At 36.3% G+C, this 14,255-nt stretch overlaps 1 protein-coding gene across 2 annotated transcripts in view; it reads left to right on the top strand.

The window, feature by feature from the left end:
- LOC136858652 (heterogeneous nuclear ribonucleoprotein 27C) overlaps positions 1-14,255 on the top strand; it is a 251,789-nt gene that overhangs the window by 59,656 nt on the left and 177,878 nt on the right. For both annotated transcript variants that reach the window (XM_067138366.2, XM_067138367.2), the window contains exons 5-7: positions 28-110; positions 1,333-1,434; positions 5,392-5,524. In XM_067138366.2, the coding sequence (XP_066994467.1) occupies positions 28-110; positions 1,333-1,434; positions 5,392-5,524 (318 nt within the window). The remainder of the gene's footprint in view (positions 1-27; positions 111-1,332; positions 1,435-5,391; positions 5,525-14,255) is intronic.

Consider the following 14,255-nt stretch of genomic DNA (forward strand, 5'->3'; position numbering starts at 1 on the left):
GTCTGATTGCTTGCTGTGACACAATAGGATTTGGATTTTTGTCCTTCGAGGACGATGATGCTGTGGAACGATGTGTAGCGGAGCATTTCATCAATCTGGGCGGCAAACAGGTATAATATTTTGGTGCCGTTTTTGTGAGAGGTTGGAAGGGATGAGTGTCGAACAATGGACCCCACTAGCCAAAATATTCATTAGTTTTAAGACTCTTGCATTGCTTGTAATTTTTTTTTTTCCTAATGCAGTAACCATTTAATACTGACTACTCGGTCATTTACTGCTTACGTCTGTCAGAAATATTCATAAAATTCAGCCGTACTCTTGCTTCGCATTCAATTTCCAGGAGTTTGAGAAACTTGGTGTATGAATGGTTGCTGCTCCTACATAGTATAGATTTCTGTACCTAGAAACTTTTTAAGTATAGACCCTAATGCTAATAAATTGCAGCATGTTGCTGTGTTAAATTATTAAATCCACTTATATTAAGAGTGTTTTAATATAATACTTGGAGTTTTGTTTTCGATTAATTTTAATTAATTTTAGGAGATTGCTCGTTATGGAGTTCAAAAGATATTTTTGAAATAAGTTCTTAATGCTTATTTCACACATGATGAGGGATTACCATTTCATGAATTCTTGTAGGTTAAGACTTCTTTTGTAGAACATTTAGATTGGTGTAAGTCTATATGCAAAGATTTTAGTTAAGTTATAAAATTGCATACCATTCCCTGCTTTTATCTTCAGGTGGTATGTTGTTTTTTAAGTTTTGAATCACGGTGGTTCTATAGTGTATCATTTAGTACTGGTCTATATTTAAGATTTTTTTTTTCATATTTAGGATTTATGATGAATAATAAAGCTACTGGGGTTTGTTGTGTGGCACAGTTTTCAGTGCAGGCAAATTTCTGTAGGTCTTGATACATATATTTGCTATGGTAGATAAATTAACTTACACCTACCCTTTATTATATAGTTGTAAAGATATCAGTTGTCCATTTATATTAACAGTTAATGAACTAATATAGATAAGCATATTGAATGTTTCTCAAGTTTCAATATATTTGTTTTTTCTCTTCCTGTCCTACTGCAGGTTTACCACCATTTCACAGTCTGGTCAAATATCCTGTCAGCATTGTTTGATAAGCCATTCATGGAGATACATATTGTATTTCTTTAAAGTATACTATGTTAAACATTGGGTTAATAGCATATGGTACACACAATTGCAACCGAGTTTGCACTTCGACAATAGATCAGTTATGTTGTGGTGGTAATCCTTTCTCCCCATACATGTGTTCTAGTCCTGGAAACAAACTACTGTTGTGATTTACACAGGTTGAGATCAAGAAAGCTGAGCCTCGTGACTCCGGGAAGATGGGAGATGGTCCCCCAAATCAGTGGGGACCACCACAAGGTCCTCCAATGGGCATGGGTGGAGTAAGTTCTCATTTGTATATTATTAGGTTAGAAAACTGCGGTAGTAATGGTAGAGAGCAAGATCAACTTCCTGTTAATGACTGGGGAATGATAAAAAATATTTTGTTTTTGTGTGTTCAACACATGTGGCCAGGAAGTTTCTTTTTCCTCTCTATTTTTTACTTTCCCATTTTGGCTAACCTTTATTGTGCAGTGATAGTGGAGATACTGGATGTTGATATGGAGTTGTATGTTTGTGATGCTTTGATGAACAATTTGGCTAGAGTACTGAAGCTGCTGGATTTTTCCAGTGCGCTGTTGATTATACTCTTATGCTGAGCATTACATTGCTCTATAAACCATATAATGTTGATTATCGCCAATTGCTCAGGTGTGATGTATGAGAATGTTCTAAAATCTAGTCATGTTCTCCACATCCTTCACCATAGCTGTCCATTTTCCTCTAGGTCTGCCCACTTGTCTCATACTTTTATGGCTGCCTGGTGGTCATAATCATTAGTGTCAGGGCTATAAGGTCTGACACTGTGGTTAGCTGTTTTTTAAGTCCCATTAGTAGAAACATTTTTCACCATCAGAATGGTCGCCAGCAGGTTACGAGAGGTTGTGGTATAACATTTTTAATCACTAGATTGCATAAATAACTTTCGTCCTCAAGAGAATGTAAACTTCTGGAACCACCTATTTAATACTTTCCTGGAGAAGATCAAAGGAGGGAAAGCCCCAGGGTTAGATGAAGTGAGTATTGAGATAGTGAAGGCAGCAGGAGAGGTAGGGAAACTGGCTTTATCGTGTGTTGAAAGTACAGTTGAACCTGTCCTAACGGACACCCTTTATTAAGCGAACACCTGCCTATACGGACAATTTCCCTTGGAACCGATTGTATTTTACATAAGACAAGTGATAAATTGGCCTCATTTAAGCGGACAACTCTTAACTCCGGACAGCGGACATCGCTATTTGTCCCGTCCACTTGACTTAAGCGTACACTTTACACGTTGCAGGACAATTTATTATGCCGGATCACATGTCATCCTTTCTTTTAAAACCATTCTTCAGACATAAGGAAATCCCTTTTGAATGTTTGTACTATTTCGAGTGCGAGGGGAGAGTGTGTACATCGGAATGCAGTTCTACCTAGTGGTGCACAGGCCTATTCCGAGATTTCTAATTGCCCAGAAATGTTGCCGGAGACTGTTGACTCATAAGTTACCTGGGGATTTTCGTCCCTTCCTGCATCATTCTATTCATAACTCGGATCAGCTTGGGAATGAGAGTACAGTGGAACCTCGGATTGCGGGTAACATGGTCTACGAGTGTTTTGCAAGACGAGCAAATATTTAAAATAAATTGTGACTTGATAAGCGAGTGAGGTTTCGCAATACGAGCATCACGATTACGTACGTTTTCACCTCCCCTGTGCCTTTTTTTTTCCTCTCCCCCTGCCACACACTTTTCTGGGAAAGTGTGTGTAAATTATTTCCCGCACTGGACTTCAGTTGGCGTGCCTCGCTCACATAGTCAACACGTACGAGTGTACTTGTTTTGTTTCTGTCATCTGTGATATAACTGTTCTGCAATGATGGGCCCTGTGAACAAAAAGAAGGCTAAAAAGGAATTCGGTCAGAAGAAGGAGATGATTACAGTGGATGAATCTGTTCACTGACAATGCAATGTCACATTTTCGTGAAATCCTCAAAAAGAGGCAAAAGCAACAGTCATTGGACAGGTTCCTCGTTAAAGTTGCACGAAAAGAAAACTCTTCCAATGAGCCAACCGATAGCAGTGATTCCGTTAGTGAAATTTGTGCTACACAGTAACTCTTCTCATGTCATCTCTCGTCTTCCTCACACCAACAAGGTTGATAATTCGTCCACAACACAAAACCATTTATTCGCATAACATTGAAAGGTAAAGTGCAGTTTAATTGTTTTACGTTATATTTTGTTTTTAGAAATGTTATGCGTATATCAAAGCAAATTTTCTCATAAGAAACTATTGAAACTTGGATGATACGTCCACAACACAAAACCATTTATTCGCCAGTTTGTCAAGCCAAGTGTAGGTAAATGGTCTGCGTTGCTTTATGTCCAGTATCCCAACCAGAATCAGGGTGATAATGATGAATCGGTAATTGGCACTCAAATCTTGAACTTGGTTAAGGCACTGCAAGATGAAGGCAAATTCCCGTTTTCCTTGTCATTTAGAAAGTGCGCAGCCTATGACTACACGGTTAACAAGTTCCCTTTGAAGAATGATGTGTTAAAACATGCACTAATCCGCAGAACTTGATGTCATTGAAGAAGCCCACTTTTCTTCCGTTCATTTAGATTTGGAGAAGCTTCCTGTTATGTTGTGTTAAAGAGAAAATGGAACTAGAGAAGACTGTTAATGAACTACGAAGCTAGTTTGCGGCTCTTCAGACAGATGACTTATCTAGTGTTAAGTAATGAAGCAAAAAATTATTCAAAATGGGCACAGTTGTTGGAGCTGATGGGCAGTGTAAATGACAGGATCTCTACATTTATGCTATCTGTTCTTACCATATCACATAGTAATGTAGTGTGTGAACAAATTTTTAGCCTGATTAGAAAGACACAGTCCAGGTCATCAGTGTCCAATAAAACTCTGGAAGCCATTTCCATTCAAAAGACCAGAAGTTCTGAAGAATGTTATACAAACGCATATTCTATTGATTGACTTTCTGAAGAAAGCAAAGCAAGCTACAACTTTAGCTAATATCAGAATGAAGGTGTGTGTGTTATGGTGTAAATAATTTAAATAACTAGTGTGCATGTAATAATATTCAGCAACATACGCTTTATTTCAAAGTTTTAATTAGTCGTGTGCACAAACAAATTATGTTGTGCAAGTAGATTTCAGTGATGCATTTTAAAGATAGTTGAACTGAGGTGACAGGCGAGGTAGCCATGCGGTTTGGAGCGCGCGGCTGTGAGCTTGCATCTGGAAGATAGTGCGCTTAAGCCCCAGTGTTAATTTACACAAAATTGTCCTCACTTGCAAAAAAAAAAAAAAAAAAAGTATATATCTTCAGTGTTAAAATTTGAAACATTTCTTATTTTATTCAATGTCAATATGGATCTATGTGATCAAGTTTTTAAATTGTACTGATGGGGTTTTGGTGCTGTTAATGATTTATTTTGTTTCCTTAAACCTGTATCCTTTTCCCTACATGTCTCAAATCTCACAACTAGGATGAATCCACCCCTCCATATTCTGCCCCTTTTTCAAAGAACGTACCTTAGCTGCATTCCGACAGGAAGTAGGACTTCTTTTATTCGTATGCCTTCTTTAATCGGACCTTCCTTAACTTAACCTGGCTCCTTTCCTTTGTATCCCTTTTTTGTCTTGTCATTGCTGTCCCCTTTATTGTACATAATGTGATGTTTATTTAATTTTTACAGTACTATGCTATTACTTGTCATATCTGTATTTATCTTACTCTGGCTATACGTTCTCCTTAGTTTTGCTTTCGATCTTCAATTTTCCTCATTCTTTCCATTTGGCATTATTTTTATTGTTAATTGTTTTTCTTACAGTTCACCTTGTTTAGATTTTAATTTGCCATTACTTTCGTTATTTGTTATTTCTTCGTTGCTCTTTCATTTACCTCTTAAGTTTGCAGTGTGCTACTCTGTTGTAAATATATTTTTCACTGCAGTACTGTGTAATTGGGTACCTTGCTGTTTTGGTTTCTGCAAATAAATAAATAAAATAATCAGTTTCTCGCAGTACCGGGCAACCGTAAGCGGTGCACTTACAGACCGTTGCTACAATGTGCTCAAGAATGTGATGGATAGAAATGCAAAATATTGATTCCCATTCAGAAACTGTAATGGAAACTAAGCATTATACTAGGATTCATAAGATAAGGGGCATTACCTTCTTTTAGCATTTTTTGTTTTGATTCATTTTACAGCTTCATTATTTGATTTTCAGGGTATGGGCATGGGTGGTCCTAATGGACAGATGGGTGGACCAATGGGTGGACCCATGGGTCCTATGGGCCCTCCAGGCAATATGATGCAAGGTTACCAGGGATGGGGCACACCTCCACAAACTCAATATCCAGGTGAGTAAATTTAGTTTTGTTCAGCTTTCAGAGATAACTTGCATTCTGCTAGTGGTATAGAGGTACATCATGGAATATGAAAGTATATTCCTGCAAAGGAAATAGATGGAATACATTACTTAAAGGGTCAATATGGTGATGGAATAATTGTAACAGGAGTAAAACAGAGAAAGTTGACATAGAATCATGGTTGCTGTTACATTATTCGAATGAAGGGAATACCTGAAAGCTTTCATTTGAAGCTGAAGAGGTGCTTGCACATGAGCACCAGTCATTAAGCTTCGGAGCCTCTTACTTCATTATTCTGCCGTAACCTCGAGAACTGACCCGGATGTAAACAAGGAACCCTTTGTATCCATATATATGTATGATCGCTGATTGGAGAATCACTTGGCTACTCCCGGGCACTTGGCAGGAACCACATGGGCAGTCTTGAAACTGTCATTACTTGAGACGATTAAATCAGTTAGCTCTACATACAGTCAAAAATAAGTAAAAGTGTTCTTTAATGCACCTATTCAATACTTCAATTTCCACTTATAGTGGTTACATAAACAGACTATCAGTTAAATAGGACATGTTTTGCCCTCAACTTAGAGCATCTTCAGCCTAAAAACAATCTTCTAGAGTACACCTAATATTAAATATGGAAGATAAAAGTTTAGCTAGTTACTTAAATTCGGTACATAAAATGTGAAAAATGATACATTATACAAACATGTTAATGGAAACACTGTCAATGATTAAACTAAAAACTATTTTGTCAGACTAAAACTTCTTCCATAAAAATTCTAATTAAAATGGTTCAATTAAAATTGTTATTGAAATACCAAAGTGATAACGACATAATGCCAACAACATGAGGGTATGAACACAAGCACCAACATGAATGTCATAAATACAACATGTTCAAGGCCGCTGATGACTTTGTGAGCATAAGATGAAACTGAAGCATCAGTTGAATTATGGTAGAAGTGCCCCTTAGCACCGGTAGGCAATATTATTGTCTGAAACCTTGTCAGGAAATGTCAGTAGATTCTGGTAAATGTTCTCTGTAAGATAAGGAAAGGAAGAATTACGATGATTGATCGCAAGGAGAGAATTCTGTTTAAGTCGATTGGAACAGATGAGGACTTGCATGTTAGTTGAAAGATGTTAGTTGTTAGGATGGGTGGAGTTAACTGTGATGAGGCTGACAAAGGGGCGGAGTAATCTGTCTTGCTGGAAGTAGGCCTAATATCGGTAGGTGTGGGTGGAGCATTAGAGTATAAAGAATTAAATGTACTAGGTATCCTAAATTTATTTCAACTGTCTTTAATAATTTTGGCATTAATTCAAGTAATATGCTTTTACTGTCCGTGATGTTAAGATTCTGTTCCTTATTATACGTGTGGTCTAAATAGATATATAAACTTTCTAGTTCATTCAACAGTCTCCCTTTTCTATGTTTCTAAATATCGCTAGGTCTTTCTCTATAGATTCAAATCGGTGACCAGTCTCCCTCATATGCAAACTCATTGCTGAGTATTTCCTGTTTTTCTGCATTGACATGTTCCATGTATCTTGTCAAAGCTTCTCCCAGTCTGTCCAACATGAAAAATTACACTGTACATTTGAGTCTGTATACCCCTGATCCCAAATAATGTTTTGTCATAATTAACTTTTTATGATTAAAGAATATGGATTGGTTAGTATTAGTAGTTCTAAAAGCTATATTAAAATTATGTTTCTTGAACCCGTTAGTAATCTGGTGTATAGCTAAATTATTATAAGTGATAGTAGCATACTCAGTTCTTTTGGTTTTTTCTGGTTTCAGATTTGTGGATAACTTGTTCTTAATTTTATTGATCAGTTTATTGATCATTTCTATTTTGAAACCATTCTGGTTAGCAAGGTACCTAATATAATTCAATTCTTTCTTCAAATTCTGGGGAGATGGAGGGATTCTAAGTGCTCTATATATTAGACTGTGAAAAGATGCTTGTTAATGTGAATTCTGGTGCAATGAAAAATTGTTTATAGTTGTAGATGATTGTATCGGTTTTCTAAATATTTGGAAATCAAGAGTGTTATCATTACGCATAACAGTTACATCCGGAAAATTCAATGAGTTATCGACCTTGTCCTCTTTTTGTGAATTTCAAATTAGGTTCGATTTCATTTAACTTATTTAAGATTTCTTGACTATTAGTGACATCTTTGTTTATAATCACAAACGTATCATCTACACATTTCAACTATAAATCAATTCCTTTAATTTTTGCTATTATTTCATTGGGTTCGATTGAATCCATGAATATGTCGGCAAGGAGGCCCGAAATTCGGTCACCCATTCTGTTTATAAATTTTATTGTTAAATGAGAAGTAATTATTGTCTAATATGAAATTTAATAAGCTAGCAAATTCTTCTACTTCCATTTTACTAAGATTACTGTATTTACAAATAATATTATGAATAATATTAACAGTTTTATCTGTCGGAATATTCGAGAACATATTCACTACGTCTTACGAGCACATCATCTGGTTTGGATGCACGCCAAATTTAAACAAAATGTCACAAGAATGGAATTACTTAATCGTTGTTTATTATTAAAAGTTTAATATTAAAAAAAAAATTATGAATGTATTTAGAGACATACGTGGGAGAATTTCGGACTAATTGGAACATCTTTTTTATGTATTTTGGGCAAAGCTCTAGTTTCTGGGAGCCTAGGATTCATATTAACGAGTTTTAGTTGTTCTTGTTCCGTAAAAAGAGATGTGGATCTTTTAAGTAAGGCCTTTAAGTTGCGTTGAACTTAAGCGAACGGATCTTTAGTCATTACTGTGTATTTATTATCAAAAAAATCTTCAGTTTTTTTATATATATGTATCCTTATCCATCAAAACGATTGCGCCCCCTTTGTCAGCCTTGGTTACTATAATATTATCTTAAATTTTCGATTTCATATATTATATATATATATATATATATATAAAATAAAAAAAAACCATCGACCTTCATTTTGGGTCTCCTCTTTCAAATTTTAACTCTTGTCTTGCGCCAACTTCGACTACTTCAATCATGACCTAAAATTTTTTCAATTTAAAAAATAGCGCACTGTGCATATAAGTTTTAATTTGTTTTCCGATATTGCGCTTTTTACTATATTTTTTTTTTCTCTTTACAATTGTTTTTTCAAGTCAACTGTTTTCCAAGAACTTAGCAGGAGCACAAGTACTCATTCAGTTATACTGATTTGCGTTGTATATTTCTATATACACGTACTTAACTTCCCGCAACCGAGACAAATACTGGACCTTCAGGATATTCTCCATTTTACTTTGGCGTTCGAGACCGCAGCGCATGACCTTGAATGTGCCGCGCTGATCACCGGGAGCTGGCGGTTTGCTTCTACAAATCTATTCGTCTGCGACTTCAAGTTATTTATGATCTTCGTATATTATTTGATAGTGTTGTGACTTTGTGCCTGACAGAGTGTGGAAACTGACCCTTTTGACTGTTCTCCAATATTCATAAACATTGTGAGTTTTCGCCTATCATTGCGTGTGCCATACTACCATTCTTAATATTACGTACTGTTTCATCTTATACTGATCCAGAGTTTAATTAATCTTTTTCTTTTTCATATGCATTGTTTTACATGTTTTTACGGCTGACGATGACCTGGACTAGGGTCGAAACCGGTCCCATTTATATTTACTATTAAATAAAAATGTAATCACTACATTTCTTTCCTATGTATTGAATAGGTTGAACCTCTTTCAATTATTTAATTTTTAACGTTAATACTTTCAATACGGAAAAATGAAATTTTTATCTTTAAATTCATATTTTTTGTTTTCTGTTGTTTAGGATCAAAATTGGTGTAAATCTCCTTAGCTAATCTGGGTAATCTCTTCTGTAACCCCAATCCTACTTCGTCTTGTGCATTGTGTGGGAGTTTTGATATGTTTGCTTTCACTTCTGCTACAGTGGATTCACAACTAAGTATTTATTTATTTTCCACCTAGTCGATACAATGATTGCTTAAGGCAATTTTATGGTTAAAAGTGGTACATGTTTCGTATATTATCAACATCTTCAGCCACATAACACTGTTTAGATGAAAAATGCATAAATTGACAAAGTGTTATGTGGCTGAAGATGTTGATAATATATGAAACATGTACCACTTTTAACCATTAAATTGCCTTTTAGGCAATCATTGTATCGACTAGGTGTAAAATATATACTTAGTTGTGAATCTATTGAAGTGTGATACGGACCATGAAACTAATTTTATGTAATTTGCTGCAGTGTTTATGATGTCTATTTATCTTTATTAGGCCAGTTGTGTTTTGGACCCCTTTTAAGTAACTCATTCTCTCCTTTCGCAAATTGTACCTTGGTCAAGTTAATTACTTTGGGAGTCACAGTGTCCGATGGGCCTTTAATTATAACATTTATAACATGTAAGTGTAGACTGTTGCCGATACCACTCGCGTCAACATGTAGTTAACACGCGATTGTGATGAGGATTACGAAACTAATTATACTCGCTGTCCGCTAGTTAATCCATGATGAATGGTAAATGGCATCTGAATATTTAACATATCAGAAAAGAGAGGTAGATTGGAATTTTATGGCCGAAACTTAAATACGTAATAAATCGATCACAACAGCGCATGTAAGTAAAATTTCACACATTTAATTTTTCAATAAAATAAAATTCTAGAGGGAAACTTATAGCATAGAACAGGCAATATTTAAACAATAAAAAGTGCTGTACTTTACCTAATCAGAATATGATAAAAGGATAAACTCCTTCCAAGCAGGTGCTTCTCAGATTTTCCAGAGGTTGTTACCAATCCTTCGTGCAGTCGTTCGCTGTATATTTCTCTGACTTAAATTATTTGAGCGGTTGTATTTCGGACACTTTGCATCTTGGATCGCATTAGCCATGATGTGGCTAACGAATTAGTTTCATGACTCTGCGTAGGTATCCGGGGGCAGCACTAAACATCAACCCAAGCTTGTGCTTATGTTTACATCACGACTGGTTCTCTGGGTGAAATCTGTATAGTTGATGCTCCCCATTGGCTTGTTACCTGAACAAATCAAAATATTGTATTTACTAGCATAATTTTTGCCACTGTTTTAGCAGTCTTTAATCTGAAAGGAAAATTACGGCAATTCAATTTTGAATCTAAAGTACTGATGGTATTCCACCACTTTTTTTTTTTTTTTTTTTTTTTTTTTTGATGGTACTTTCTCTTCTTGAATCCAGACACCTCCTGCATGCATTAAACTGTGGGATTTCTATATTGCTATTCTTTTCCATCTGCAGCGCCTTATCTGTAACATTTCACAGGGAACTAAAAAGCTGTTGTGTCTGAATCCAGTTACATTTTTTAAGTTCTATCTCATTTTTTGGATACTATCCTGATACTGATTTTGGCCCCAAAAATGAGAACATTTGCTGTGCATACAACGGTTAAAAAAAATATGCCAGCAGCATTCATGTGATGGTTCTACGCAGAACTTGGCATGCTGCAACAGGAATGCTGTCACATTCTGCAAACACAGTCTCTGTTAGTTAATACTGTACATTGTTACTGTTGTTTTCCTCCTACCCATTCTCTTCATTATCACTCGTGTCTGAGTCAGAATTACTGGCCCTAAGATTTATTACAAGTTCTGAAATGTGTTGTCTGTTGCCAATTTTGCATCTGTCCTTCATCATAACTCTATCAAGGGCTTTGCGAGTTCTTTTACGCCCGCAAGTCAATGTATTGTTTAACTCTGCCACTCCACCCTTCACTTTATCATAGGTTCACTTTAGCCTGTCTGATTATATTGACAGTGAAATGGGTCAAGCAGATAACTTGGCCTAATTCCAATGCAGTGTGGTCTCATTCATACTTTAATCAACTCTTTTATATAGCAGGACATGGGCTTGGAACTCCACCTTTGTGTCCGTTGGATGTATGGAATGTTGTGTTCTGCAGGCACTGTTCTATATCAGATTTACAGGAGCTAGTGTTTGGCAGTTTGTCTTTTAATTTAACTTGGTAGCTAGCGCTGGCCATTATTGTGAACAATCCCTCTTCCAGGCAATTCAGAAAGTGATGAACAGACAAGTCCTTAAATGAGTCGGCATTGATTTCCGAATGATAATCTGAATACTTGCTGTGAGAACGGAAAAGAAAAATCAACTTTGCTGCGTGTGAAGCCTATTTTTCGCGACCCTGCAAAACTTGATCAGCTTGTGTCCTTTCCCTATGGGTACTTGTAGCCCCTCGCTTCCAGACAAATCTTGCCATATATCCTTCCTTCCGGTGGTGGTTCTAATTAATCCAGTTCTCATCAAGTTTGAAGAAAGATCTTTCAATACCAGAAGTCCATTTTTAGACATGTTTCAGAAACATAGTACATTCCCTTCATCATTGAAGTCCAGTAAAGAATAAGAGCAATATAATACATTATGTTGTTTAGCCCAAATTTAAAGTATTATAATTATCATTCACCATATCAACGAATAAACAGACATTAATGATATATTAGGAAAATTATCACCTAAAATTTTAATATTTAGGTGATGTTGAATGAGAATACCTAAATTTACGATCTTAAAGTTTATCTTTTTCTTCCTTTTCCATTGGAACCCGTCTGTAAATTTGATTCTTTTCACCCATATGCTCTCCCATTTCCAAATAACTGCATTAAAATGTCTTTGTAACTTATAGCCATACTTCTTCCAGACTGTCCTATGTATCACTGCCTACATGAAATACATTTGGCTTAAAAGACAAATCAGGAATGTTTTAGAAAGTTTCTTGCTCAAAAAGACCACTTTGAATCAAGCTTGAATGACAGAAGTACAGATGAGATCCCGTTGTATAAACTAGCGTTTAATCATTTCAGGAAGAAAAGAAAAACAAAAAACCTGACCTTAAAATTTATTTCAGTAAAATTCTTGTTCTTAATCATCTAAATATTAAACATTTTATGTACACAAGAACCTTGTTTATCCAGATTAAGTGGGACTGGAACTGATCCGGATTTAATCCAAAAGGTATGGTCAAATGTTCCACGTTTACAATACTAATTTTTTTTATATAAATAACTCTTACGACTCTGTTTATGCACTAAAATAATGTGATTTTTTCTTTTTACATTTGTATAGAGTTTCCACGCAGCACGATCACGAGGACGTTTTACTAACATCAGTTTTGCTGGTATGGTTTCAGTCTGAGATTCTGAATAGGCCATCAGTTTCTCCAGCTGCGTTTTTGCCTCTCCATGAATCATTGTTTCTTCTGATGGGGTGCCGGTTTTATTTTAGAATTCGTCACTCGTCATTATCTGCCGAAGAGCAAGAGGCAATGATTTCTTCATCTGTCATTATGCCGTTGCCTGAATTACAGTTGGTTATCAATCAGTCATTTACGTCGTTCTCATCTAAGTCTGAGCCTCTGGAAATGCTTGCAATAAGTAACTCAGAAGCATCCACAACTTCACAAGCCTTGGTGGTAGATGCACAGACAGAAGGCCGTAGATGTTTCCAAGACTTTTTGTCATTTCACTGACTTGATCCCATGCAGATGCAATCATATAAATAATGTCTTAAAAATTAATTTCTATACCAAACTAAAATCATATTCCCACTCTTCTTCAGTCAGTTTGCTGAGCAGCTGCTTCCTGTTTAACGGCTTGATGTTTTCCAGTGCACCCAGGTCCATTGGTTGCAATGGAGCTGTTCCATTAGGTGGCAGAAAATTTACTCGGATATCACCACTGACCAACAACTCTTCTACTCCCGGGTGTGATGGCGAATTGTCAATGAAGAAAATCGCTTTCAGTGGCAAACCTTGTTTCGTTAAAAATCTTTTTACGTTCGGCACAAAGTCGTCTTGGAACCAGTTTTTGAAAGTTCCACTGTCCATCCATGCGTTCTTTTGGGATGTGTAAGAAACCGGCAAGGCAGATTGATTCACATTTTAGAGAGCACATGGATTTTTTTATTGCCCTATTAACAGGAGAGGAAATTTATGTCCTCCAGATGCATTGGCACACACCATAATTGTAATACAAGCTTTAATTCTTTTATAACCCCTTGCGGATTCATCTAATTTAAGCACTAGTCTCTTTTTTAGTAGCATTTGATAAAACAGCCCAGTTTCATTTGTTATATATATCTGATCTGGCGTGAACTTATAAGAGCAAGTAATGTCCTGAAATTCCTTTATGAAATTGTCAGCAGCGACTTTATTCCCTGAAAAACTCTCACCAGTCACTGAAAGCTGGCATATGCCATGACTAGACGAGAATTATAGGCACTATAAGCAATTAAAATAGGCAGGCATATAGGCTCTTCGAAAGGTGGGTAGCAACATTTCGGAAGATGGAAAGGGCGGCAGTCTGGATGATTGACTGATATGGCCTTGTAATAATACTCAACATGGCTTAGCTGTGCTGATAATGCTACACGGCTGAAAGCAACGGGAAACTACAGCCGTAACTAACTCCCTCGGACATGCAGCTCTCTCTGTATGAATGATGTACTGATGATGGCTTCCTGTCGGGTAAAATATTCCCCCATTCGGATCTGCCGGTGGGTACTACATGAGAGGGGGCGATCATCAGGAAGATGGATACTCGCATTCTGCAAGTCGGAGTGTGGAATTTTAGAAGTATGAATCGTTGTGGTAGATCAAAGAATCTGAAAAGGGAGATGGATAGACT

The sequence above is a fragment of the Anabrus simplex genome, chromosome 1 (genome assembly GCF_040414725.1).
Source record: "Anabrus simplex isolate iqAnaSimp1 chromosome 1, ASM4041472v1, whole genome shotgun sequence".
Classification (NCBI taxonomy): domain Eukaryota; kingdom Metazoa; phylum Arthropoda; class Insecta; order Orthoptera; family Tettigoniidae; genus Anabrus; species Anabrus simplex.